Genomic DNA, 25673 nt, shown 5'->3' with positions numbered 1-25673 from the left:
AGAAGCAAGGGTCTTGGAGTAACCATTTTGAGCTGTCTTATTAATTGATTGGTCATGAACTGTGTTGTGTGAGTAGGATATGTTAAGAGCCAAATGAACAAAGATTATTTTAACCTACCATATCATAAAAAAAATCTGTATTTTCCTCTTCAGATTGCAAACCCGGGCTTAAACAATGAATTTCAAGGTCCTTTATTCACTTTCGTGTTGCTCCAGTGCCTTTTTCAAATTCTCTGTTTGAGAAGGTATCAAAATACAGTTGTGATAGGGCAGGAAGCAAAGAGAGAGATTCCTTCAACATCTGGCCCCTGAGCTACGCTGTCAAAATTCTCACCCCCACCAGCACCCGGTAAGGGAGCCTTCAGATGAAAATGTCCCTGCTGAGAGGCCTCCTTCTGTAAGTCATCAAATTAAAGTCATTACCCCAGAACAGCAAGAATACAATGATTTGCACATGTATGAGGGGATTGGAGGAGAATGCTAAAGAGCTTTGCATGCGTTAAGCAGGTAAGCTGCACAGCCCTGTGAGGTATTGTTGTCCTGTTACAGTAGTGCAAATTGAGATGCGGGAGGATTGAGTGGATTGGACCTGAGGCCAAATCCTGCAGATACATAGGTGCTTAAAGATGCAGTGAGGTTCCTACTTTTGCAATACCATTGGATACCTAACTTCTCTCAATACAGATGAATATTCATGCTGTGGCCTTTTCTGAATCTTTAGACTGTTATGTAAAATTAGGGCCTTGAGTGATCCCATGGAGAGCTGAAAGAACCTAAAGAATTTTTGTTTCTAATTTGTCCTGTCTGAGAAAAACTGCAGGTTGTGTGTGTTGTGTGTCTCTTCCTGTGCTTTGGGATTTGCCCCGCTCTTTAAATTTGAGTTGTGGAGTACCTGGCCTGTCATAAGGCATTGCCCAATTATTCCTGTTGGGTACCAGTTGCAAATAGTAGACAGTAATTTTGGGTATGTGCATTCTTAAAGTGGGAAAGAGTGAGCTTTTTTATTACATTCTCCATTGACTTAGAGAAGTGCTGTGTGTGTTTTTTTTTCTTTTACTTCATCCAACTGCCTTGTTGGGGACAAGACTTAAGCTTGAGCTGTGCAGTTTATTCTTTTTCCTCTTGCCATCTTTGAACCCCTTCAGGTGTTTCCCAAAGCTGTAACTTGCTCATAAGTGTGAGTAGGTGTTTGCTTGCATTTGCCTTCTCTGTTCCAGCAGTTCTGCAAAAGTTACAGGTCATCTTTCCCAAATAAAGCTTCTGTGTTACTAGTAAAGTACTACAAAGGTTTCTTTGGGCCTTACGTGGTGGAAGATTTTGAGTCTTCAGCCTTGCTAAACAAGTCTCTTTCAGAATAAATTGAATAAATCCATCTTACCCTGTGTCATGAAAGGGCGACTAAGTGATCCATAGCTTGTCTGTGTTAGTTGTCTGCTTCCCTGCGGTCTGTTTTGGTATTCATACCGGAGGTGATCTTTCTGCACAGATAAAAAGCCTTGAAGGTATCATAACTGCAGGTTTCTGCTTTTAAAGACTTCTACTGTCATTTCTTTGTTCTGGAGGCATGGGGGAAATGTATATTTGGAAATTTATATTTCCTTGTTCTAGAAATAGGAATTTCCAGGTAACAGGCCTCTGTATTTTACAGACCAGAAATGATAAGTGGTGAGGTATGAAATGGGATATTACTGACATTAAATGAATAATGTGATGTGTATCCTTAACAGCTCTAATAGCTGTTAAATTACTTTTAGTTTTTATCCTGATTCAAATGGTGTAGTTTCATGTAATATAGAGCCATAGTCCCTGGAAGTGGGACTTACAGGGATCCCTCTGGGAAGGATTTTCAGTTCTTTTTCTTTTAAGCTGTGCTACTGACTGTGATACATATGGGAAGATGCCTTCTACTTAAGGGTTGGGGGTGGGGGGCATTTCTTACTGATTATTGCTTCTCAGATGAGTCTTCCATGCCTTCAGCTTTTCGGAAAACAGTTTTATTTGAATGTAGAAATACAGGTTTAACTACATTATTTTCACTGTTGTATTGAAAAACCTCAGCTCAATTTCATAAGGTATGTATTAAAAGAATTGGGCTTTCAGTGTTCCTGGCTACTCCACTGTCATCTGTATTGTACATGTGTCGTGGTTTAACCGGCGTGATTTCTTGACTGGATGAGAAACTGTGTGTGCACAATACTTGTTGAAGGCACGTACAGCTTTGTAAGTCCAGTCTGTTCTTGCGGCAAGGGAGGCCACAGCCTCTCTAGGGCTGCATCAGGAACAGCATCACATCACTTGCAGGTCGAGGGTGTGATCCTTCTCCGCCCCTCAGCACTGGGGAGGCCGCAGCTGGAGTGCTGGGTCCAGTCCCGGGCTCCCCAGTACTAGAGGGACATGGACGTGCTGGAGTGAGTCCAGTGAAGAGCCATGAAGATGCTGAAGGGCTTGAAGCATGCGACCTACTTGGAGAGAGTGAGAGAGCTGGGATTGTTCAGCCTGGAGAAGAGAAGGCTCTGGGGCATCTTATCCATGTGTATAAATACCTGGGCAGGGAGTGAAGATGGAGCCAGGATCTTCTCAGTGGTGCCCAGGAGCAGGCCAAGAGGCAACAGGCACAAAGTGAAATGCAGGAAAATCCATTTAAATGTAAGGGAAAAAAATTCATCGCGGGTCAGACACTGGAACAGATTGCCAAGAGAGGTGGTAGTGGTTTTGTCCTTGGAGGTACTCACAACGACACATCCCTGAGCAACCTGCTGGCTGACCCTGCTCTGAGCAGGGGGTTGGACTGGCGGAGGTCCCTGTGGTGGGTTGACCCTGGCTGGATGCCAGGTGCCCACCAAAGCCCCCCTATCATTCCCCTCCTCAGCTGAACAGGGGAGAGAAAACGTAACAAAAGGCTCATGGGCCGAGATAAGGACAGGAAGATCACTCACCAGTTACCGTCACCAGCAAAACAGATGACTCGGGTAAATTAATTTGATTTATTGCCAATGAAATCAGAGTAGGATAAGGAGAAATAAACCCAAATCTTAAAACACCTTCCTTGCACCCTTCCCTTCTTCCCATGCTCAGCTTCACTCCTGATTTCTCTACTTCTTCCCCCCAAGTGGTGCAGGGGGACGGGGAATGGGGGTTGCGCTCAGTTCATCACACGTCTCTGCCGCTCCTTCCTCCTCACACTCTTTCCCTGCTCCAGCATGAGGTTCCTCCCACAGGACAGTCCTCCACGATCTTCTCCAGCATGGGTCCTTTCTATGGGGTGCAGTCCTTCAGGAACAGACTGCTCAGCATGGGTCCCCCACGGGGTCACAAGTCCTGCCAGCAGACCTGCTCCAGCGTGGGCTCCTCTCTCCATGGGTCCACAGGTCCTGCCAGGAGCCTGCTCCAGTGCGGGCTTCCCACAGGGTCACAGCCTCCTTTGGGTGTATCCACCTGCTCCGGCATGGGGTCCTCCACGGGCTGCAGGTGGATATCTGCTCCACTGTGGACCTCCATGGGCTGCAGGGGGACAGCCTGCCTCACCATGGTCTTCACCATTGGCTGCAGGGGAATCTCTGCTCCGGTGCCTGGAGCACCTCCTCCCCCTCCTTCTTCACTGACCTTGGTGTCTGTAGAGCTGTTCCTCTCACATAGTCTCACTCCTCTCCCTGGCTGCAATTGCTGCTGCGCAGGAACTTCTTTCCCTTTCTTAAATATGCCATCACAGAGGCACTACCACCATTGTTGATGGGCTAGGCCTTGGCCAGTGGCAGGTCCATCTTGGAGCCAGCTGGCATTGGCTCTATCAGCCATAGGGGAAGCTTCTAGCAGCTTCTCACAGAAGCCACCCCTGTACCCCCCCCCACTACCAAAACCTTGCCACGCAAACCCAATACAGTCCCCCAAGTTCTGTCATTGTGTATAACAAGACAGAGTGGTTAATAGAAACGGTGGATCCAAGGTGCATTCGTGTAAGGCCAGCACAGAGTGTAGGGCTTGGAGAAGGAGTCTGCACAGCAGTAAAGCTGGGATGCGGATGTGGTAAATGACTCTTCTGGAGCTGAAGAGGACAACATTCATGAGCTGCTGGTGTGGTTGCCACAGGTAAAGGAGCTCCCATTAATACAGAAGGGTATCTCAGAAAAACCAAACGGGTCAGCTCTTTACTGCAAACCTGAGAAGGCTGGGAGCAGGGAGGACTGTAGCCTCTGCTCAGAGGGGTCTGAAATACTGCTGGAATTTGCTGTCCTCTCTCTGGCGTTTCTCTCCCCTGCTAATTGATCCAAGGTGTATCTCTTAAACTTCAGAAACTGAAGTTGGCCAGCAGCTGAAAATTGGAGTGTGTTTTTTCACACTGATAATACTGTATCAAATAGGTGTTGAATGCTCATCTGTTGCTTTTAAGACCTGCTGGAGTTAGTAACAGAACTGTAGTTGCCTCTGGGTAGGTAGTACTGCTGGAGAAGCAGTAATGTGCTCCAAGTTTCAATTGCACTTAACCTGAAGCCTTTGCAGCCAAAAGCTTTTCTGATATTGGGGGGGTGATTGGGTTTTGGGCGTTTTTTTAAGGTTGAATTGATAAGTGGGTGAATGTTACCACCTCAAAAGTTGATACAATTCTACCTTTTGCATTTTCGTTCTGAAACATTACATGCTTACATCTGGTTGTATGTCTGTGATCTCAAGAAGTCATACTGAGTGGAAGACTGATGTCTTCTCTGCGCACAGTCATGGCTGTAATGTGCTGCCCGAAGAACAGATCCCAAAGGGTGCTTCCTAGCTTGCTCTTCCAGGATTTTCACTTGGAGTTGACAACTGAAGGCATCTTTTAGGAACAAGAACGGTGCAGTCCCTAAGTTACTTAGCAACCTGCAGAGTTTGTCTTTGTTACAGCCAGCGAGGGCTGACTTGAAACTGGGGCATCTCCATCTTGTTAATGATGGTTCCTTGTTTGGAACATCTGTTATCCTGTATTCGCCTTACAGAGATGACACCAAGTAAAAAAGTTGCTGAATTCCTTGTTCTTGAATTTGCTTCCAGCCCCGGAGGCATCGCCCCGCTCCCCGGGCCCGTCCCGCCCCTCCCGGCCGCCTCCCCCCCCCCCCCCCCCTCGCTGCCCCGGGCAGGGGCCGCCGGGTCGCCGCTCCGGGCGGGGAGGCGGTACGGCAGCAGCGGCTTCCCCCGCCCTGGGCTTTAAGCGCCTCGATGGGGCGCGTAGCCCGTCCCGTCCCCCCCGCCGGAGCCCATCGGCCGGGGGGTCCCCGCGGTGCGCGGGTGGGCAGGGAGACTCGGGGCGGAGCTGCCCCGGCGCTGGTGCCCGCGGAGGGGCCGCGCAGGAGGTGCGCGTATGCGGTGCCCGGGGGCGAGGGGGGGGCGGCAGGGCCGTGTCGCACCCCGGCACCGGGGCCGTCCTTGTCCTCTGCTTCTCCTCTCGACACCGAGTCGTGGCTTCGTTCTGCGCTCGGTGTTTGCGGGTGCGCGTACGGAGCAATAAAGCGTCGTCGTGTCAAACCCTGAGAGGTGCCGAGCGCTGCCGGTCTTCAGCAGCCGGGGCGGTCGCCGCTGGAGGCTCCGCAGCGGGTCGCGTAGCATCTGCTGGCGTGTTTGAACCAACTGTCTGCTTGTAGGGTTATTGGAAAGCAACTGGCTCCTCGGGATTCCTTGCCTAATCAGAGGTGTTACCTCCTCCTCTTCCCCCAGTGTCTCTTGACATCATTTCATCCATCAGAGTTTCAGAGGAAAAAAAAAAAAAAAAAAAAAAACCAACCAAAGCAGAACCCACCCAGTCTGTGAGCAGCCCACACCAGCCCCTCAGTTTTGCTGTGACTGCAGGGAAGAGCTGGATCAGGGCAAAGATGAAGGATGGGAGCGGGGCTGAGCTCCTTGTCCTGTAGGATTTGGTGCGGGGCGAATCGAGAGGAATCCAGAGCGATGCACCGACCGGCATCCCCCGTACCCCGGGAGGGGATCATTAAACCCTGCGGCCGTGCGTGGGGATGCGGAGGCGCTTGACCCACGGGAAAAAAAGAAGCCCTTCAAGGTGCGTTTGCTCCTGCCGGTCACTGTTGCTCCATGGGATTTCTTCTGCCCCCCGCGACTGACCTGATGTGGACCGAAGCGTTTCTAACATGAACTTTCTCTCTGGGATCTGGTGGTCTCTTCCCCTGGTCTTGGTCTGGGCGACCCCACCAGTCACCTCCTCATGGTGGTAAGCTGTGCAATTCCAGGAATTTTTATTTGCTCTTGGGGAAGGTGGGGTCGGTTTAATTGTAAATTAGGGAAGCCGGGGGGAAGCCTCTCCCTCTCAGGCTCGCACAAGCGGAGCTCGCTGCTGCCAGCTGCTCCGGTCCAGAAAGCCCGGCCTTAAGGCAAGCGGGATTAGACGCTCTCGGCACCTCCTTCCACACCCCGGCCCGGCTCCCCGGCCCTCTCCTTCGCAGAAGCGCCGAGCAGCTGCGAGGGCTGAGCGGGGCTTTCGGCCGGGCTGAGGGGTGCGAGGGGACCCGGCCCGGCCCGGCCCGGCCCGGCGGGAGCAGCGGGGCACCTCCCGGCCGGCGCTGCCAGACCTGGCCGCGCTGCCCCGGCGCAGCGGAGCCGCCGGAGGGAGTGGGAGGAGGGCAGGCTTGCAGGGAACACGCCCGAGGTGCGCGGATGAAGCGCTGCTGCTGGCAGCCAGCCCTCCGCGCCCCGGCGGCTCTGGGAATTGGCTGCAGCAGGGATATTTTTTTATTATTAATTTATTTTTTTCCCCCCTTCTTCCTCGCCTTCCCCAGCCCCTCCCCCCTGCAAAGTTTCTCCTCGCTGAACTGCGAACTGCAAGTGCGAAGGGCTGGAAGCCCTGCGGGCAGCGCAGGACCCGGCTTCAAACGATATCTGATCTCAATGCGGGGCGTCTGAGGGAGCTAGCTGCAAAACGGGTCCGTGTAACGGGTTAGAATGGAAACACAAACCTGCCCCTCAAAGTGGGGACCCCAACCAAGCTCAGACTGAAAAGTCTGGGCGTGGAAGAGGAGTTAAACCGCTTCTTATAAACCTGGGGAACACATTTAACCTTGACACTGGCTGACGCGGGATCAAAGCCTGATTTATCAGACTGAGCGTATTTCAATAAAATGACTATCTGTGTCCATAGCCGTATAAACGTTATTTATTGCGATGGCTTTTTGTCATGGTGTCTTTTAACTGCCACTTAAATATACATTTTTTTGGAAGTCACGGCTTTAACGATTTTATGATCGTATAAAATAATGAAAATACAAGAAAAGGACATTTTCTTCTGTTTGATCCCTTCAAAAGACACCTATAGTAGTTTGGGTTTTATAAAAGGTATCTTTCGAAACATTTCAGGACTAATAGAGACCATCTGGATACAGATGATGATGTAATTTAATTTTTGTCAAGGTTTTTTTTTTTTTTTAAGTACTGCATGGAGCTGTAATAGCGGGGTTTGGGGTTCTCCTAACTGCTTCACGTTATTAAAAAACACAGCATCGGAGACTAATTTTAAAGGATTTCCACCAAAAAGGCAGAGGCAGCTGCGGCCCCGGATCCGCCAGAGGAAGGCTCCGGCCCGCAGACGGGGCGCTGAGGACACCCCCGCATCCCCCCCCTTCCCCGGGAGCCGCTGCCCGGGGGTCGCCGCGGGCCCCCGGCGCTGCCCTGCCCCTTCCCTCCCGCAGGTACATGGGGGCCGTGGGCTCGTCGCGGGTGATGTGCGACAACGTGCCGGGCCTGGTGAGCCGGCAGCGGCAGCTGTGCCGGCGGCACCCCGAGGCGATGCTCTCCATCGGCCGCGGCGTGGCCGCCTGGACGGCCGAGTGCCAGCACCAGTTCCGCCGGCACCGCTGGGACTGCAACGCCCTGGAGCGGGGGCAGCGCCTGCTGGGCCGCGTCCTGCTGCGCAGTGAGTCCGGCGGGGCGGGGCGGGGCGGGGCGGGCGGGGCGGGGCGGGGCGGGGCGGGGCGGGGGAGGTGCCTTCCCGCGGGCTCGGGCGGGGCGCGCAGTGGGGCGCGCAGCCTCCGCGCAGCTGCCACCGCCTCCTCGGCCCCTTCGGGCTAAGGGGTTTTAGAGGGTCGGCGTAAGGGTTAAAGGGGTCTTAGGGACCGTCAGCGCCAGGGCTGGCACCGCCGGGCGCCCGGGCAGCGCTCGGTGACACCGGGGGAGCGACGGGAAGCGGTGGCCCTCCTCCTGTCACCCGTGTTCCTAGCAACGGTGAAGCTTCGTTTTACATTGCAGGAGGAAGGGAAGGGGAAATGCAGAATTACCCTAGGGTCTCACAGTCAGCAGAACAGCACATACGATAAGGGGAGGTGCTGCTCTGCTTAAAAGCCTGTATCAGAGCGGAAGGACACGGACGAGGTTTAGAAAGGGGATTCTGGTATATCAGGGGCTGGCCCTGCAGTTCCCAGCTTCTCAGTTTTTTGGTGCATAATGGACCCCAAAACCACAAATTAAGGTCTATAGAGAAACAGAGATGCCAGAATGCAGCAGTTGGGCAGAGGGCTTTCCAGCACAGCCCACCCCGTCTAAGGATCCCAGTACGCTGGGATGGCAGACGACAACCCCTTCCGCAGGCCAGTTCCCGCTGGAGCATTTCCCCAGAGTTGCAGTTCCCCAGAGCACCCTGCGCTGGGGCTGTGCAGCAGCAGGGTGTGTGCAGTCCCACCAGGGCTGTGCTGCCTGCGAGGTGTGGGGTGAGGTGTGGGGTCTGTGCCTGTGCCAGGGCAGCACTGCCCTCCGGGCCCTCAGCCCTCTGCGCGGGGTGCGACAGCCGGTCCCTCAGATCAGGCTCCGGGGCAGAGATAAGCAGGGACACATCTGATGAGGGAGAGCCAGGCTTGTGCAGACCCTGAGCAGCTGAGGACTGCAATGTGTTTCCCACCCTGGGCGGAGGATGGTTAAGCAGGGTGTTGTTGCCATCTAAATGTTGGAATGAGGCATCTAGTGAGTCTTCACAGAGCTTATATGGTCCTTTTGACTCAAAGAAACGGCTGAGATCTGTTACCGTGCCAGGATGTCCCTATCCAAGTGATAAACGTGCTGAGATTCTTCTAAACTGCGGCTCTTTTCACCAAATGTCCCACCTGGGCACACAGCTAAGGTGCGCAGCTGGTGGGGCTGACCCTGCCCTGGCACTTGTGTCCCTGGGATGTCCCGGGTACCATCCGAGACAGCCTCTCCAGGCTGTGAGCAGCAGGGCACCTGCAAGGAGAGGAGGAGGAAAGTACCCCGGGGCCATTGCCCCAGCGGTGGGGGCGAGGAGGAGGGTAGGAGACACTGGGCACGCTGACCCAAGCAGTGGGATTTCATCCACAGAGCATCATTTGGTGCCAGGCTCCGCTGCTGGTAAGCGGTTCGTTCCCGTAACCAGCTTCATGTTCCCTCAGCAATTACTTGTGAGTAACCAGTAACGTCACCCATCGGCCGAAGTTTTCGATGAGGTTTGTCTGACATTCAGGAAAACACGTCTGGCAGAACATGGCCTAATTCTGATGAGGCTATTTCATACAAAAAGTAAACATGCAGTTTTTCCAAAAGTGAAGTTTTCACTGTTGGCTCATGGGAGAGAATTAAGGCGTCAGGCTTCTGAGCTCTATGCGGAGCCTGATCAGGCAGTGATTGCGATGGGAAATGTAGCTTGATATTGCTCTAATTTTAAATGAAATGTTTTTGATTAGTTTAATAAACTCAGGTGAAACATTTCTCTTCCAACGACATCAAGTGTTTCTTTTTAATTAACGCTTTAAAAAGTTTTGATGTTTCTGAATACGTTTTCTCAGAAATAAGTCTTCAAAAGAGCATGATTTGTAACAAGCCGTGATATCTCCTGCCCGATTTTGAAGGCAGTGTAGGTAAGGTAGGGTTTGCCCAGTCCTTTGCAAGCTTTCAGTTGTCATTTGCCGAAGGTTTGCACGGCACGTTGAAGTCCAGGGCCCATTCCTATTTGAAATATCTAGATGCTACTGGAATAGAAATACTAAATAGTAAGTTATATGGCATAATGCTGCCCCTGCAATAAAATCACAGGTAACATTCCCTCTTTGGGGTCCTACTTTACTGTGCTAACATTGCTTAAGGCTTACTGCTAACATTACCTAAGGCTTACAAGTCCTCCGAACGGGTCTCTCTCACTGCTAGTGGTCTTAGATGCTGCACAAAAATCTACTTCTCAATCTTTCCGTGCTAAAAAACTTTAAAGTATGAAAATATCCCATTACCATAAATAGACTTGTGCCAATATAGCATAGCTCTGTATTGTAAATTACTACATCTTAAAATAAACTTAGCAAGTACTACATTGAAATACGCACCCGATAGCCTAAGAGTAGGCATAGTCTAGAAATGCAGATAATCTTTGGTATAAAAAAGTATCTTCGTTAAGAGAAGGGAAAACTGCCCGAGCAGCTGGCGTGTAGAAGTCACAGCTGCCAGGCCAAATCCTGCCTCAGGCATGACACAAGCAGTGCCATTGATTTAATGGAACTTGTTTGTGTGAATTACAGTTACCGGGCTTGGTTCTAGGCAGAAAACCTAAATTTAATTTATTTTCAGAAAATAACACCCAAGATTTTTCCCTACCGCCTTTTAAGCAGGAAAGTTTATTCCAAGTGCTTCGAAGAGGAAAAGCTAGTTTCTAAAGTTATTTGCAGTATTTTGCAACGTGCATGTTGTTCCAGTGTCCCTATTTAATAATTTCTTAAACCTATCTCTGAGATAGCACTTCATATATTTTTCTAAATCAAGGAAACATGATAGAAATACCAGCTGTCCTATTCACGTATCTGTACAAAACAACTGATCCATGAAAGTATATTAATCAATATCAGAAGCAAATGTTTAATGTTTTCCAACTCTAACACTATATTGATGAGCTTTTACCAGGGAGGGGTCCAAGTTTAAGCCATGACTAATACTGGCTCCAGGGAATGTGTATTTGTGTGATTTCAGCCCAGTTTTATCTTTTGCTCAGCAAAAAAGTCCAGGCTAACTGGCTGGAGTTAGGATAGCCACTCAAACTAACTACCCCAATGGTTTTTAAAGCGACTTTTTTTGTTTCAGGTAGTCGGGAATCTGCTTTTGTGCATGCCATCTCCTCTGCTGGAGTTGTTTTTGCCATCACCAGGGCATGTAGCCAAGGGGAGCTGAAATCCTGCTCCTGCGATCCCAAGAAGAAAGGCTCCGCCAAGGACAGCAAGGGCCATTTTGACTGGGGCGGCTGCAGCGATAACATCGACTATGGCATTAAATTTGCCAGAGCCTTCGTGGATGCCAAAGAACGGAAAGGAAAAGATGCAAGAGCGCTGATGAACCTTCACAACAACAGAGCTGGGAGGAAGGTGAGTGTCCATCCCCCAGATGCCTGGAGATGCTCTCAGTGAGCTCTCACGGGTCTGGGGCAGGTAGCGGTTGGCCCTTGCTGACTGGTCTCAGCAGTGAGGAAGAAGCATGGGATGAGCGGGAGCCTGAGGTGCTATTTCCGTCTCCCTTGGAGGTTCAGGGTGGCAGAGATCTCCAAACAGACTGAGTGCCACTGCTTAACAGCGCTCCCGTCTGAGTCAGTTCAGTGGTTCCTTGTGTGGGAAGTTAAGCGTGAGCCCAAGTCGTTGCAGGATCAGTTTGGATGGAGGTTTTGTTTTGAGCTTCATCCTTATATATGGAGGAGTTTTACTTTTGGTTAATATAGCATAGAAATTCCTAAGGGAGGCTGAAGACCACACTGAAGAACAGGCTTGATTACTAAAGAGCAAATTCAAAATAGCATTGGAGAAAAAACCCATCCTGTCCACTCCTGTATGTATCTGGTGAACCTAAACACAATATGAGCAGAGATAAAATACGTTTACTTCACTTTTTAAGAAAATAAATCCAAAATACATCTCCCTCCAAAAGGCGTTGGCCTTGGGGCGTGACATGCTCTAAACAAACCCCTTTTCTAAACATTGTATGAAAATACATTCCTGAATTTCAACAAAAGAGTTTTTAATTTTTTAATGTAGGTGAGTAGAAGGAGTAGTTGCCAGGCATATTGCCCACTGCTGGTGCAACGGCTGAGGAATGCATGCGCTAACGTTTTGTGGTGGTAGCTATAAAGAGTAAGAATAGTGCATGAAACTGGAATATGCTGTTTCATTATTAAAAAAGTATTCAAAATTTGCTGCATCCACGATATCTGAAATAATACAGAAACATATTTTATAGTGCTAGACCAAGCACTTCTAAAATGATTCGTAGAGACTTCTTGTTTCTTGTCTTTGGTTTTCCTTAATGTATATTCAGTAGGAAGTAAATTGTTCATATTCTGATGTTTTGTATTTAAAAGTTCACTTTATAAACTGTAAAATTGTTCTATATTAACTGGCCCTTATTAGAAGAAAAGATCCAATTTTAATGAGTTGTACTGCAAGTAGATGATTTTTCTGATAAATATTTCTCTTTCAACATCTTTCCTCCACCTGTTTATTACCAGCAGGTGTAATTAATATGTAATATAGACAGATGAGGCTATTCAGATCAGTGATACGCGTATGCAATGCTATGGCTGTATTTATGTTACTGTCTGAAAGAGACTGCAGTCTACAACACAAACAAAGACTTCAGAGGGGTGAATTAGCTCCATGCTGGGAAGTACTTTCTGTAATAGTTGAGTATCTTAGTAAGCTTAAAAAAATACATATGCCAAATAATAAGACAGTATTGGTAAGCAGGTAGGTTTTTTAGAAAAAGATCAAGAGACTTTAATAAATATATTTGATTAAAAATAATCTACACATTCTCATATGCTCTAGGACCTGCTTTATGGAAAGGGATGCTGTTTTGTATCTACAGTGCAATACGTAGGTTTAGCTTTGCAGGGATCTCACTACCACAGCCCACCCGCAAGCCTGGCATTCGGATCTGGGCAAGACCAGCTGTGCCCTCGGCTTTTTCTCACCCCCAAAAGGGGTGTTGATAAGTTTCTTTTAAAACTGGGCTATTCAGATTTTACTAATTCAAAAATATATAGAATAAATATTTATAATATTCCCATATGAATCATACAAAATAATATTCTGTGTATCAGTATAGGGACATCACTGACAAAAAAGAAGTCCTGCATTCCTATGTGCTTATTCCACTATTCCAGCAAGTTGTTTTAAATGTACAAGTAGTTAAACTGATTTCTACTCAGATAATTAAAACCAAGCATCTGCTTAAATCCCCGTTTTGTGATAGAACCATTGGCAATGAAGTGGGGCTGTGGGAATGTCAGTGACTCCTTTGAAGTAGTCATATTGCTTACGAGTTGGAAAGAAAATTAAACGTACTTTGGTTTTATAACACATTCTCGCTTTATTACTAAGTGCTTGACTGAAAAATGCTGCCCCGCTGTGCATCAGTCTCACTTCTAATCATGGAACTTTCCTCTCTCTTACCTTCCTCCCATGATGCTGTTCCTCTTGTACAAACTGCAAAATGTTCATATTTCATGAACCCTTAAGGCATAATATTTACAGATCAAATATCCATATCTTCACAATTAGGAATAAATTATTTATTGTATATGAACCCATCTGTTGTTTTCCAACATCATACAGATAGCTTAAATGTCTGCGATGAAGCTGAAATGGTTTTAATGCTATCCAGACATTAAATTAATGATGAAAGTGATCTCTCCAGTGCAAGCTAATGAAGGTCTTGTTCTAAAATGTTTGTTAAAAGGTTTATAAGCATTTTAAAAATACCGTATTTTAAAGTTTTGCATAGATCTGATGCCTAGCCCAGGTCCGATGCTTTGCACAGTCTCTGTAAAATCATGTAAATGTGAAATGCCTATGCATTTCTGGGCAATATTTGAAACACTATTCGGGGCAAAGGGCAACTTCATGAAGGCGAGCTAGAGAGGATCAGCATGGTGATGCTTCAGCTGGAACGATGGGGAAAGGGGGTGCCTTCGCCTACCAAGGGGCTGAGTGATTCTGTCCATTTCCCAGATCGTTTCCTTCTGTCCAGCCTGTGTCCTGGCGTTAGGGACCATCTCGATCCTCGGGATGACTGGCAGGAGTGGTGAAGGTAAGCCCACCAGCCGGAGGATTGTGTGCACGGTTGAGTCAAGCAACCAGAGCAGACCAACCATGTGGGGATGACTTGATGCTACCAGTGGGTGTCACTACAGACCGTGATTTGGAGACCCATTGCAAGCCTGGCATTGCAGGATGAATGGAAGAGGGCTGAGAAGCATGAATTACGGTTTGTTTTACCTGTGTATATTTTACTGCGTTTCTAAACAGGCCGTGAAGCGGTTTTTGAAACAGGAGTGCAAATGTCACGGTGTGAGTGGATCATGCACTCTAAGGACCTGTTGGCTGGCCATGGCAGACTTTAGGAAAACAGGAGATTATCTGTGGAAGAAATACAATGGAGCGATTCAGGTGGTCATGAATCAAGATGGCACGGGTTTCACTGTGGCTAATAAGAGATTTAAGAAGCCAACTAAGAATGACCTGGTATACTTTGAAAGCTCTCCAGACTACTGTATCAGGGACAGGGATGTAGGTAAGCCTCTATCGTTACACGTGACGGTTTTATTTCAGACATTTGTACTTTGAAGGTCAAAAATTATCATTATTATTGAGTGTGTGTGTCTGTATATATATATAAAAATCCATGCATGTAACCAGAAGGAAACAGGCAGGAAGATGTTTTGGAAGGACAGCTCTGTACAAGAACAATAGCTCCTCGATGTCCCTAGATGTACGACAGCCAGTTGTTCTAATATAATTCAGCAGTTTCTTCCAGATGCTACGGAGCCCTGGAGACGCTGCAAGGCAAAAGTTGCTTTTAGGACAAGTTTGAGTTACAGTCTGGAGGCAGGTCCATGCCGTACACAGCCACATACACGCTTGTTATCACACAGCTCACTCCAGAGCTGCCAGATACAACTACAGCAGCCCCAAGTCCCGTGATGTCCCCATGATACCACCTCCTGTCGCATTGCTTCTCTTTGATATTGTTATGCTACTGCTGCAGACTCCCAAGAGACCAGTGTCCTCCTTTACTTGCACATTCCCCGCAGCTCACTGTGGACCGTGGACCCCCTAGTTGTAGACACACCTCTCCCCATCGGTGATGTAGGAGGTACAGGAGCTTGGTGCTAACCGTGCTTGCACCAGTCAATGCAGCGGTCAGTAACGTGGTACAAGGCAGCTGGAGGACGTGCAGGTGGATGAAAGAACAGAGGCCGGTGGGGCGCAGCACACTGCATCGGGTGACACAGCTGTTTATTCCTCTTTACGAGGCAGTGTTGGCTCCGTCCACGATAACCATCCCACTTTCTGCAGAGTTGTGCCAGCCCCAGTGGGAAGAGGTAAAGTTTCAGGGCTGCTGTTACCACTGAATTTTTCTGCTTTCAGAGATTTCAATAGAGACGCACTTAACAGTGTTACAGGATTTAAGGCATTGCCAAGCACCAGGAATCCTGCTAACGGTTCTTGACCCGTGTTTAGTATTTCCTGATGTGGCAATTAAAAACTAGCAACTAGAAACTAGAAAACCAGAAATTTGGAAAAAGAGAGCTGGACTGAGTAATGTATGAAAGATGTTGTGGATCTAATTAGTAGGTTGTATAACGTACCAGATTGCACCCGGTATGACATACACGTAAGTATCTGGATAGCAGTGCAGCTCAACTCTTTTTGGCACCGCTGCGTATTTACAATCCAAGTTTACTTGGAATAAGCATTGCAAAACAACTGTACTTAAATAAGAACAATATGTGAAATCCTGGTCATGTACTATTGACTTCAGTGAACCCAAAATTTCATCCAGTATGCTTATGTTGTACAGTGTTTCTGGTTAGTTGAGTAGTCAAGGTAATTTTAAATGTTATTTATGGCTTTTGCATGTGATGCTTATTACCTGCACAAGCACATATTGTTCCTTGAATAGTGACCAATACTGTAAAGTCTAATACTTTAATCCAAGTGAATAAATGGGCATATTGTGGCACTGTGCAGAGACTAACTTTGCAGACTAGGGTTTATTCAAAACTTTATTTCTTGGAATTGCCTCATTCATTGTAAAACCCGTGATTTTTTCCCCCCAAAAAGGAGAGCCCATACATGACCCAGTTCTGTGTCAAAAAGCCGTTTAATAATCTCTTTGTACTAAACCTAATCTCATCTGTCAGTCTTGTTACCGTGGAGGAGAGTGGGCATTTTTCACCGCAGTGTATTACGCGCGCTTGCCTGATGCTGTCAAGCCTGCCCAGAGATGGCAGAGTCTGACACGTGCTTTGGCTCAGCTCAAGATAAGGCTGCGGATGAGGCGGTGTTTCTTTGCTGCCCAGAATTCAGAGAATGTGGCTGTTTGGAAGAGCACATTTTTGGCAAGCTGCAGTAAACCTTTAACGGGATGCGGGATGCCCTGCTGCTCGCGTGGAGCAAAGAAAGAATCAGACGAACAAAAACTGATCTGGCTTTGAGAGAGGTAATTTTGGCAGCTGAGCAGCATTTGTTCTTTATTACCTTTGGTTTGCCCTGTTGAGTGCTCCAGAGTGTCAGCCCTGCTAAATGACTGGAAATGAAATGAGATTATGGAAGTCTGAGTTTGGAAATAGGTGGGGAGCATTTCAGCGTCAGCTAAATCTAATACCACAGCGCTCTAGTATGCCCTTGAATACAATTCTGCCTTTCATTCTCCGGGAATTCAAGCAATTTCATGCTTCAGGGGAAAAAAAAAAAAGTGTATATGGAGATTGGTTAGTATTGGGACTGAATGAAGGATTCCCAGAGCAAATCTTATGAAGCGTCACGACTTGACCAGCAGACAGCTTCACAAATTGTAAAACGACCAAGCCAATGTCTTCTGTGGCTTGGGTGTGCTAACACATACGAACCAGTAAATTAAAGGTGCTCAGGGGTTGTATCATCAGCGGCCTATCCAAAAAACCACATACCTTGTCTTCTGCCATTGGAGCTTTTCACACTGGCTCTTCTCTCCGGTGGCGGGCAGCCACAGCAGGGTGCTGGGACTGAAGACACCCCACTGGGTCTGGCAGTCTGTCTGGGGGAGGCAGCTGGACATACATACATGGATCACCCCCACAACGTGAAAAATGTGATATTATTATTTTTTTTCCTAGAAGGAAAAGAGGAGTCATTGCTTTCAGGAGAGATATAATATGTGGGAATCACTAATAGTAACTCAATAGCAAGAGAATGTAATAACCCGACCACCTCTTGTCTAGCATTAAGATTTCACAACTTTTAGAAAACAACAATTGGAAGATTTTCAGAAGTGTTCAGAATTCACTTAACTCTACTCACATGGATACTGAAATAATTTTTACTCACCATTTTGTACTCATAATTTGATAGAGGTAGGACATCCCAGAGAGCTTTTGAAAATCTCGTCATGAACTTACACATTTTGCCACATTTTGCATGGTCTTCCCTTACATTATCATAAATTTCCAGCTCCAAAAATACAAGCATACCCAGGACTACACAGGGAGAGACCTGTTAGAAATGATAAAGCTGTGAAGGGAACGAAAGTGATGACTACACAAGTGGCAGTCCTGCTGTTGCACCTACTATCTTACCCTGAATGCGTAACTTCACCTCCGAAATGCTCTAAAAAACCTTCTTGCTTGTCTGCTTATAAGCTTCTATTAGAAGCATTTGAAGTTTTAAAAGATTGCTATTTGACCATCCATGCAGGCTAGGTTGACTGAAAGCTGTTGCAAGTTTATCACGTTTTGAATGTACCGGTGGACAAGCAGAGACTGCTTCAGGATTAAATGTTTGAGCAGCCGTAGCATGGGCATCACCGGCTTGCTGGCTGAGCCTTCCTTACAGGCTGTTGTTCATAGAGACTCTTAAAGCCGTGTAATGTCTTACTGCAAAAAAGCCCATTTTACAACAGGTTTATTAAAAATTAATTGGTACAGAGCAACCAAAAAGCTTAGGCAGTGTTCGAGTGAAGCCTCTTCTTGCAGGGAGATCCCCACCAAAGTGTGTAGAGCAAGCTGAGCTCAGCTACACGTGTTGAGGTGATGCATATGGAGCGGAGAGGTTGCGTCCCCAAGGGTGGACACCAAGGTGGAGGTGATGGGTGAGCGGCAGGATGGCATTGGTGAGCTCGTGTTGACTGTTTGCAACCGTTCTGGTAGCAACGAGGCTTCAGCTGTGTGACAGTGGTGGTGGAGCAAAGAGGCAGGTCATGTCTACGTGCAGATGGTCTCAGGCTGCTGCAGCAGTCCCTCAGGACTTGCTGCAAACCCCTGTGCCATGTGCTTCAAGTCATCTGTAGGTTTCTCCTGACACTCATGTGGTCCTGGTTTGGGCGCTGTCAAAGCCAGCGTCGCTGCCTCTGCCTGTGCGTAGGGTGTGGGTTGTGTACCTGGATTGCAGTGGCCATCTCCTGTGTCCCCAACAGGCAGACGGGGTGCTGCGGCTGTGTCTGAGGACCCTCCACACCTGGTGTCTCAGTGGGGAGCAGTGTGGAGATGCATGTGCAGTGCTACGGGCAGCCCCATGGAGCTGCACATTGGGTGACAAACCACATGCTCAGGGCGATCTGCTTTGGGTCCTTCACAGGATTATTTTTGTGTTAATTTATTTCCCTTGCTGCCCCACGTAAGCCGTTTGCTGCGTTTTTGAGATGAATGAGGCCAAGTCCAGAGTGAAAGAAAAATGTGAAACTGAAGTATCGCCTGCAAAGTATTGGTGTTGGGCAAGATGTGTTAGTACTTGAGCTATGTAACCCATGGAGGGAAACCAATCTTGAGGTTAGCTGCATACAGTCAGTCCCTGTGCGACTTCTTGGCCCGTATCTCCCAATTTACGCATTGCAAACATGTTGGGTGCAGTCCCAGCCCCGTGCAAGCTGATGGTGGAGCTTGCGATGACTTCCATCAGGGCAGCTCTCCTCCAAGCACCGTCCGCAAGGGAGCTGCGCAATCACCCCAAGAGTCTCTGGGAGCAGAGAGGTTATGACAGCTATCAGTGGCTATGGAAATTAGAGCGAGACACATGTTTACTCTAAACTGAATCTGGATAAGCTCTTTTTATCAGCACGTTGCCATCTCTTTGTTGCTGGCCTGGGAAATCCCAGCCCCTCTGGACAAAGCTGCCTCCAGTGTGTGCTGCCTGTTCTCTCCAGCCCTGCTGTACTGGGGTGTTGTACGCAGGTTGCATGTGAACGTTTCTTGATTTAAAAAGTAGCCTCTGAGCTACTTTTCTGTGAATATTTCCTCCCCCCCCCCCCCTTATCCCCCCAAATGCTTGTGTGGAAACTAGTTTATTGTTGTTGGGGAGTTCACTGCTTTTTTTTTTTTAGGTGAAAGTCAAATAGTGAACTTTATTGCTTGAAGCCAGGATTTTAATGAATAGAAATGGAAGGGAAAATCTCACATTATAAAGGAATAAATACATTCTAGTGCTTTAGGAATGGGAAAAAATATTTTTCAACTTACCATATGTTTGCTTAAGAAAACAACTGTGCAAACCAAGAAGAAAGGGTTTGATGTACAGGCCGTAAAGTTGGCAGTATTAAAAGCTGCGGATGTTTTGGCAGGTACAATGTTGTGTGTCGGCATGGCAATTCCAACACTTGAAATAAAAACAAAGAGGTTGCACGAAAACTTTTTACAAGTTAGAACATACTCCTGCCTCTTAAGTGATGAGGAAGTGCATTACAGGTAGCAGGCAAAGATCAGAAAACTCTGCCTTATTTTGTTTAGTGTCTTCTGCTGTCTTCACCACCTGGGTATCTGAGTGCCCGCCAAGCAGCGCAGTAACTTGCCTGGCTGCTCGCTGTCAGTTATTGCTCTTTTTTTTTCTCACGAGAGAAGCCACAGAGATGCTGAAGATGCTGTTTGAACTTTTAAAAAATGTTGGTTTTGCTCAGAAACTAAGCCTTTATATGAGCCTGTTTTCTCTTTTGTCACATTCTGTGGATAATTTAGTCTCCTCTCCTAGTGGCGTAGTAAACGTTGATGTTGTATTGTGGGCAGTACTGGATGCTACTGGCTTCTGACTGTCTGTTAGCGGCTGAAATCATTTTGGTTTTGAAGTCAGTTGCAAAACTCCTGTTGAAACCAGCAGGCGTATGCCGCTCAGCTTCTCCTTCACTGCTGTGCAATTTCCCCAGACATCTAGAAAGGAGAACTTTGGAGTTGGAAACTAACCTGTGCCTCAGCTGAGGAATGTGGTCAGACCTTCCCAGGGCAGCTCCCGCGGGGTGTGGGGGGACGTGGGGTCTTCCTTCACCCCCAGCAGCCAGGCGGCACGGCCCAGCTCTGCTCCCGGTCGGGAGGCGTGCTGAGGTGGAGAGCGGCTTTGCTTTTCCTCCGCTGGAGGAGTGACGCCTGGCCGGCCGCCGTGTGATGGTGGCACAGCGAAGGCTATCGAGTGCCCAACTCATTTCACACAAACAACGCGCAGAGAGCAAAACACCAAGCGTTTGGAAATCTAAGCCAAATCGCGGTTGTTGGAGATTATTGTCCTAGGCGTGTTGCGTTACGCAGCCCAGGCACACCGGGACTTTGGGACTGGGCCTCGTCAGCGGGGTAAAGCAGCATGCAAAGCAAGGGAGGTGAGGGGGAACCCGTGCAGGGAGGTAAGCAGGAATTCACACCAAATTCCTGAGGCAGAACGTTAATCATACGAGTCGCAAGCTTGGCCTTTGTACCTTTTTTTTGTCTGAGCGGAGAGGGCAGGACAAGCACCTGTAAAAGTGGCTATTTAGTTGTATTTTGCACAGTCTGGGACGCGATGGATATTGCTGTGGGCTGCCACAAGCACCAGCACTTAAGCTCAGATGTCCCAGCTGTTTGCACAGTGTCGTGGATGGACGAGAACGTGGTGGCCGGGAAGCAGGGTTTGGTTTGTTTTCTGCCACAGGCTTCCTATGGGACCACAGCCGGATCACATAGCTCTGCATCCTCCTGACTCCTCAGCCCTGCCTAGATCAGGGGCACCAGGGGCCACTGGAAGTCTCTATTCCCCCAGTGTGGAGTGATTCCTGAAAAAAGGATCTGGGAAAGGCCTTTTGGCACTGCTTTGCCTGTCATGCAGGTTGCCCCACTGCAGCTGGCCTTGCAGGGAGAGCTGCATGGCAGAGGGCTTGCTAGGGGTGGTGTGCACCCATGTGGGTCATTGCTGGTGGTACCTCTCCTCCTCCTTCCCAGGACCCCCTGCACGAGATCCAGGTGCCAGCACTGGCTGCAGGGACAGGAGACCGGGAGTTACTGCTGGTTCCCTGGTGCAGGGCATGCCTGATGCAACACATCACTGGTTTTTGCACCAACGTGATGTGCTCCCCCACGTAGCAGAGACTTACTTTAAAGTGCTGTTCAGCTGCCTCCCCGAGGATGCTATGCAGAGCGCTGGTCCGTGGGCAGCAGCATGAGCAGGCTCGGACCCCAAGCAGATCCGGGATTTATCAGGCTGCAGGTGCAGGAGCCCCTCTCTGGCTCCATTCAGCGTGTCTTCTCCTCCCTCTGCCTTTTCCCTCTCGGGTGGCTCAGCAGGTCTCCGCTTCGCTGGCACAGCAGCACCTTTGCAGCTCAGGACCCCTGAGCCAGGGCCGGTGTCTCCACCGTCGGCAGCAGCCGGCGAGTGGCTCCCAGGGTGGGCAGCCGGGGCGGCTGTGGGCACCCGCTGAGCCCGGGGGGCAGGCGGCCATGCAACACCCTTCTTCTGCTCTGCCCGCAGCAGACCTGGACCAGCAATTTGATATTGAAGCTTTCCAGGTGTATATTTCTACCCAGTGAATATTTAAATATTTAAATACATACAGCAATATAGGCTATGGGAGAGAAGGCTGAGATGCCTTCTAGGGACTGAAACACTCCTCCGGGGCAGCAGTTGAAGCCTGTCCTGACTTAGATGCAAAAAGAGCAAAATTTCCCCCACTGTGGCTAAATCATGCATTGGTCACATGAAAAACCACGGTCTGAGAAGGTGACTTTACTCAAGTCCCTGAGACCACTCGCTGCCTCAGTGGCTGGGCCCAGGCCTGAAAAGACATGAAGTCTCCCTGGTGCTGGGGACAGTAGGGGACAGAGGAACAACGAAGACTTGTATGTTGTGAACTGCTTCAATACAGCAGCGGCGGTATATACAACCATAAGTACACCGTAGGGGAAAAAAGAAAGAAAATTGGAATTTATGCAGCTTAGATTTTTAATAATTACAGATTAATTACAGCTTAAGTTTTATTAATTAAGATTGGGTTGCTATCCTAGCTCATGCAAATTTGAATTAATGTCTGCATGTATTTTTTTTCTTTAAGAAGGTAAATCGTTCATGTTTGATGTACACTGTGAATACACTTTGTAAAATGTTTCCAGCTAATTTAATGACCACGGTCAATATTTAGGGAATCCCATTTTGGCCAAGAACAAAAGAATGGAGCTATAATCGGGTCGAGGCAAAATGTCAGAACAATGTTCATCTCATGGATATACCTGAAATTGATTTATAATAGCAATAGATGAGGCATTAGGTGAAGTAATGAGTATTCATGAAGTTTTCAGATTGGTGGTAATAATCTGTCAACGCCTGTGGTATAGATCCTAAAGTGTACCCTAAGATCAGTTTGTGTTAGGTGACCAGCAGCTCCTATGTGGTACAGTAGCTGTTCAGGCTAAGACATGCCTTAAAGAGCGGTTTTGTGCCACGTGGAGATGGGCAGAGGCATTTCAGCCACTCCAGCAAGGTTTTAAGAACATGACGAGGTGTGGTATGCTTTCCTACCCCTCCTTCTGTCCACAGCAGGCTATAATTTAGTTTCTTCTAATCTCTGTCAAGGAAGAGGAGAAGAACCCCTGGTGCTTACCCCACAGAGATGAGACGCACAGAGCAGCCACTCTTCAGCTGCCACCTGAACTGGTGGACACGGGGGCCGTGGGTGGACGCAGCAGCGATGCCAAGCAGTTGGGGTGCTTCTGCGCTCGCTTCTGCAAAGACTTTAACCACCCGCAGTGCAGTTACTCTGCCCATCGTGTCCCTTGCAGCCACCAAATTTAGCGGTCTCCTCTTTCCCAGCCCTCTCCTGCCCACCCGGAGCTCCCCTGCAAAGCCCATGAGCTCCGGAGCGCCACGGGGGTGCTCCTCCTGGGTGCCCCATTTCACACAGCCCTGGGGGACTGGATGCAGGGGGCAGGAGGGGGCTGCACGGCTGCCTCGGGGAGGTATCATCTGCTTGCTGGAGAGGAAAAAGGTGCTACGGAAAGATGAAGCAAAGCATGATGATACTAACAGAATCAGGCAGAGCCTTGAAGTATTTGGTCCATTTTACTCCTTCTCATCCCCAGACCTGATTTCTAGGAGAAATTTGAGAATTTGAGAGCCATTTTACCTTCTTATAGGCATTTCTCTGGCTTGATATTGAATCCTGGGTGATGTGATGTTGAAGGATCAAATACATTGCAAATTATGTCTCCTATACCTATTTTCATACACTTTCTGTCCTTCCTTAAAATCCACCTCCTGACCTTTACTGCGTTTCCTTTGTAGGGTCCCTCGGGACAGCTGGTCGGGTTTGTAACCAAACCTCCCGCGGCATGGACAGCTGTGAAGTGATGTGCTGCGGGAGAGGCTACGACACCTCCCGTGTCAGCAGAATGACAAAATGCGAGTGCAAATTCCACTGGTGTTGTGCTGTGCGCTGCCAGGACTGCCTAGAAGTGGTAGATATTCACACCTGCAAAGCACCGAAGAGCGCTGGCTGGATCTCCCGGACATGATGCACAGGCTACTGATGCTCGAGGACCACAGCCTTTGCCCTTTCTGGTCCGTGCAGGGAATGCGTCCGAGGTCTTCTCTACTTTTACGCCAGTTTTGCCTTTGTCTTTCATTGCACAGAAGCTGCTGAATAATTAATACAAACTCTGCAGCATTTACTTCCCGTTTCTGCATGACAGTGTTGCTGCAGAGTTGTCTGTGCATAAACTGATGCAGCTCTGGAAGGCCATATTTCTGCCAAGACTCTTCCAACCAACATACAACTCTCCTCCGGATTCCTTGTGGCAATTCATTCCTGCCATCAGGAACACAGCAAGGCGCAAAGATGGGGCATTTTGTACAAGACCACCACCACCAACTGCATGGGCTGAGCTTGCTCAAGCATCTTCCAAAAGGATCTTGTGCTGGTCACAGTTGTGCCCTGGATACTGAAGTGCTCGGGAGTTTGAGCACCAGTTGGTGATTCCTCCATGAGAGAAAATTTGGGGCCAGGCTGGGTGAAAGGCTTTACCGGAGGGGTGTTTGTCCATCCCCAGTGGATTGGAGTTTGCAGTGAGTGCCACCTGAGCCCCCGGCCACCATTAGCACGCTGCGGCTTCCCGTGGGGCAGAAATTGGCCCATGGCGAAAAGCAAAGGAAACTGCAGGAGATGTATTCAACCACAACTTTTTCATAAACTATTAAAGAGTCAAAGCAAATGTCTTTTAGTTATATATTTGTGAAAACTTGCCTTAAAAGCTTTTAAAAGGTCATTAATATTAACTGCTGAGTTTTTTTGTGATCTGAAGGATCGAAGAGATTTGTTTCTCAGCCTAGTGAGAGCTGGGTATAGGACACTCAACTACCTAAAGATAAGGTTTCTTATTTTTCACTTACTGAATAAGCAGAAAAACGTTTGCAGAAAGCTGATGGAGAAGGAAATACCTTGTCTCAGTAATGATCAGGTTTCTAAAGAATCTACCAACTTCTATGTTCTTTTAAAGTTAATAAATCTATTAAATGTGTTCAGAATGGTACTTTCCATTCAGATGGGGACTTCCAAACAAGATTTTCTCTGAATACTTTCTGCAAAACTTATGCCTATGATTAAGGGTGCATTGGCCTTTGATGGAGGCAGTTACAGGTTGTGCCAGGTCCATATGCTGGGCTGGGATCAGCACAAAACAACAAAGTGCTGGCAAGACGTGCAGGCTCACGAGGCCCAGAAATCGCAGCCTCACTGGAGAGGAGCTGGGTCAGAGAGGGACCAGCCGCCTCCCTCAGAGCTGAGACGAAAGATGTGTCCTGTGCCAGTAAGTCTAACAAGGCTCTGGAAAAGCACCCATGAAGTGCAGAGACAGGCAAGGTAATAAAAAAATAACGTAGGAAAAGGAGGTTGAATGGGTGATAGAACATACTGTAGATGCAGGTAAAATTTCCATATGAAAATGAAAAATATTGGAGGAACCCCAGCGGGTACAAACAGCGCATGAAAAAGTACTATACAAGTAGCACACCATAGCAATAAAGTGAGTACTCTGGTTATGTTTTTTTTTTTTAAAGAATATTTAAAAAGAATGGTCTTTTTAAATTTGCATTTGCATTCAATGGTCTTGAGAGAGCAGTCATTTACATCTGAAAGGCTTCGGAAAAAGTTTGTATCATTAAAATGGGCAAGTCATCTCCAGAAGGCACAGCTGGCATTAAAAGATTAGGAGGATCCAGAAAGATATTTATTTGGACAATAAGATAATATTTCAGTTACTTTATATGGCATTAATGTAACGATCATGGCTAGAAGTAAGAATAATCACGCTTCTGGGTATAAACCAACTGCTGGTGGGAATAGCCCTGTCAGCGTGTCAGTGTACAGCGTGTGCATTACACACACACGTGCAGTGCGTATATATGTATACACGTTCAGTTCAGTGGTTATACTGTTGGCCTCATTACCGCTGGCAATTCTGCCTCTGGGCTGGATAA

General features: G+C 48.1%; 1 protein-coding gene across 2 annotated transcripts; it reads left to right on the top strand.

Moving 5' to 3' along the window:
• The first annotated feature begins 5407 nt into the window (after positions 1-5407).
• WNT2 (Wnt family member 2) lies at positions 5408-23713 on the top strand. Of its 2 annotated transcripts, XM_050902293.1 has the most exons (6): positions 5408-5429; positions 6175-6190; positions 7662-7885; positions 11041-11318; positions 14250-14514; positions 23484-23713. In XM_050902293.1, exons 3-6 carry the CDS (start codon positions 7666-7668, stop codon positions 23711-23713), a joined length of 993 nt encoding a protein of 330 aa, XP_050758250.1. In that variant the 5' UTR covers positions 5408-5429; positions 6175-6190; positions 7662-7665. The 2 variants fall into 2 exon arrangements, with proteins under 2 accessions (XP_050758250.1, XP_050758239.1); XM_050902282.1 differs by lacking the exon at positions 5408-5429 and having other exon boundaries at positions 6066-6190.
• Positions 23714-25673: the final 1960 nt, after the last annotated feature.

This window comes from Gymnogyps californianus, chromosome 1, assembly GCF_018139145.2.
Source record: "Gymnogyps californianus isolate 813 chromosome 1, ASM1813914v2, whole genome shotgun sequence".
In the NCBI taxonomy this organism is placed as follows: domain Eukaryota; kingdom Metazoa; phylum Chordata; class Aves; order Accipitriformes; family Cathartidae; genus Gymnogyps; species Gymnogyps californianus.
This window is presented reverse-complemented; position numbering and strand designations above follow the sequence as displayed.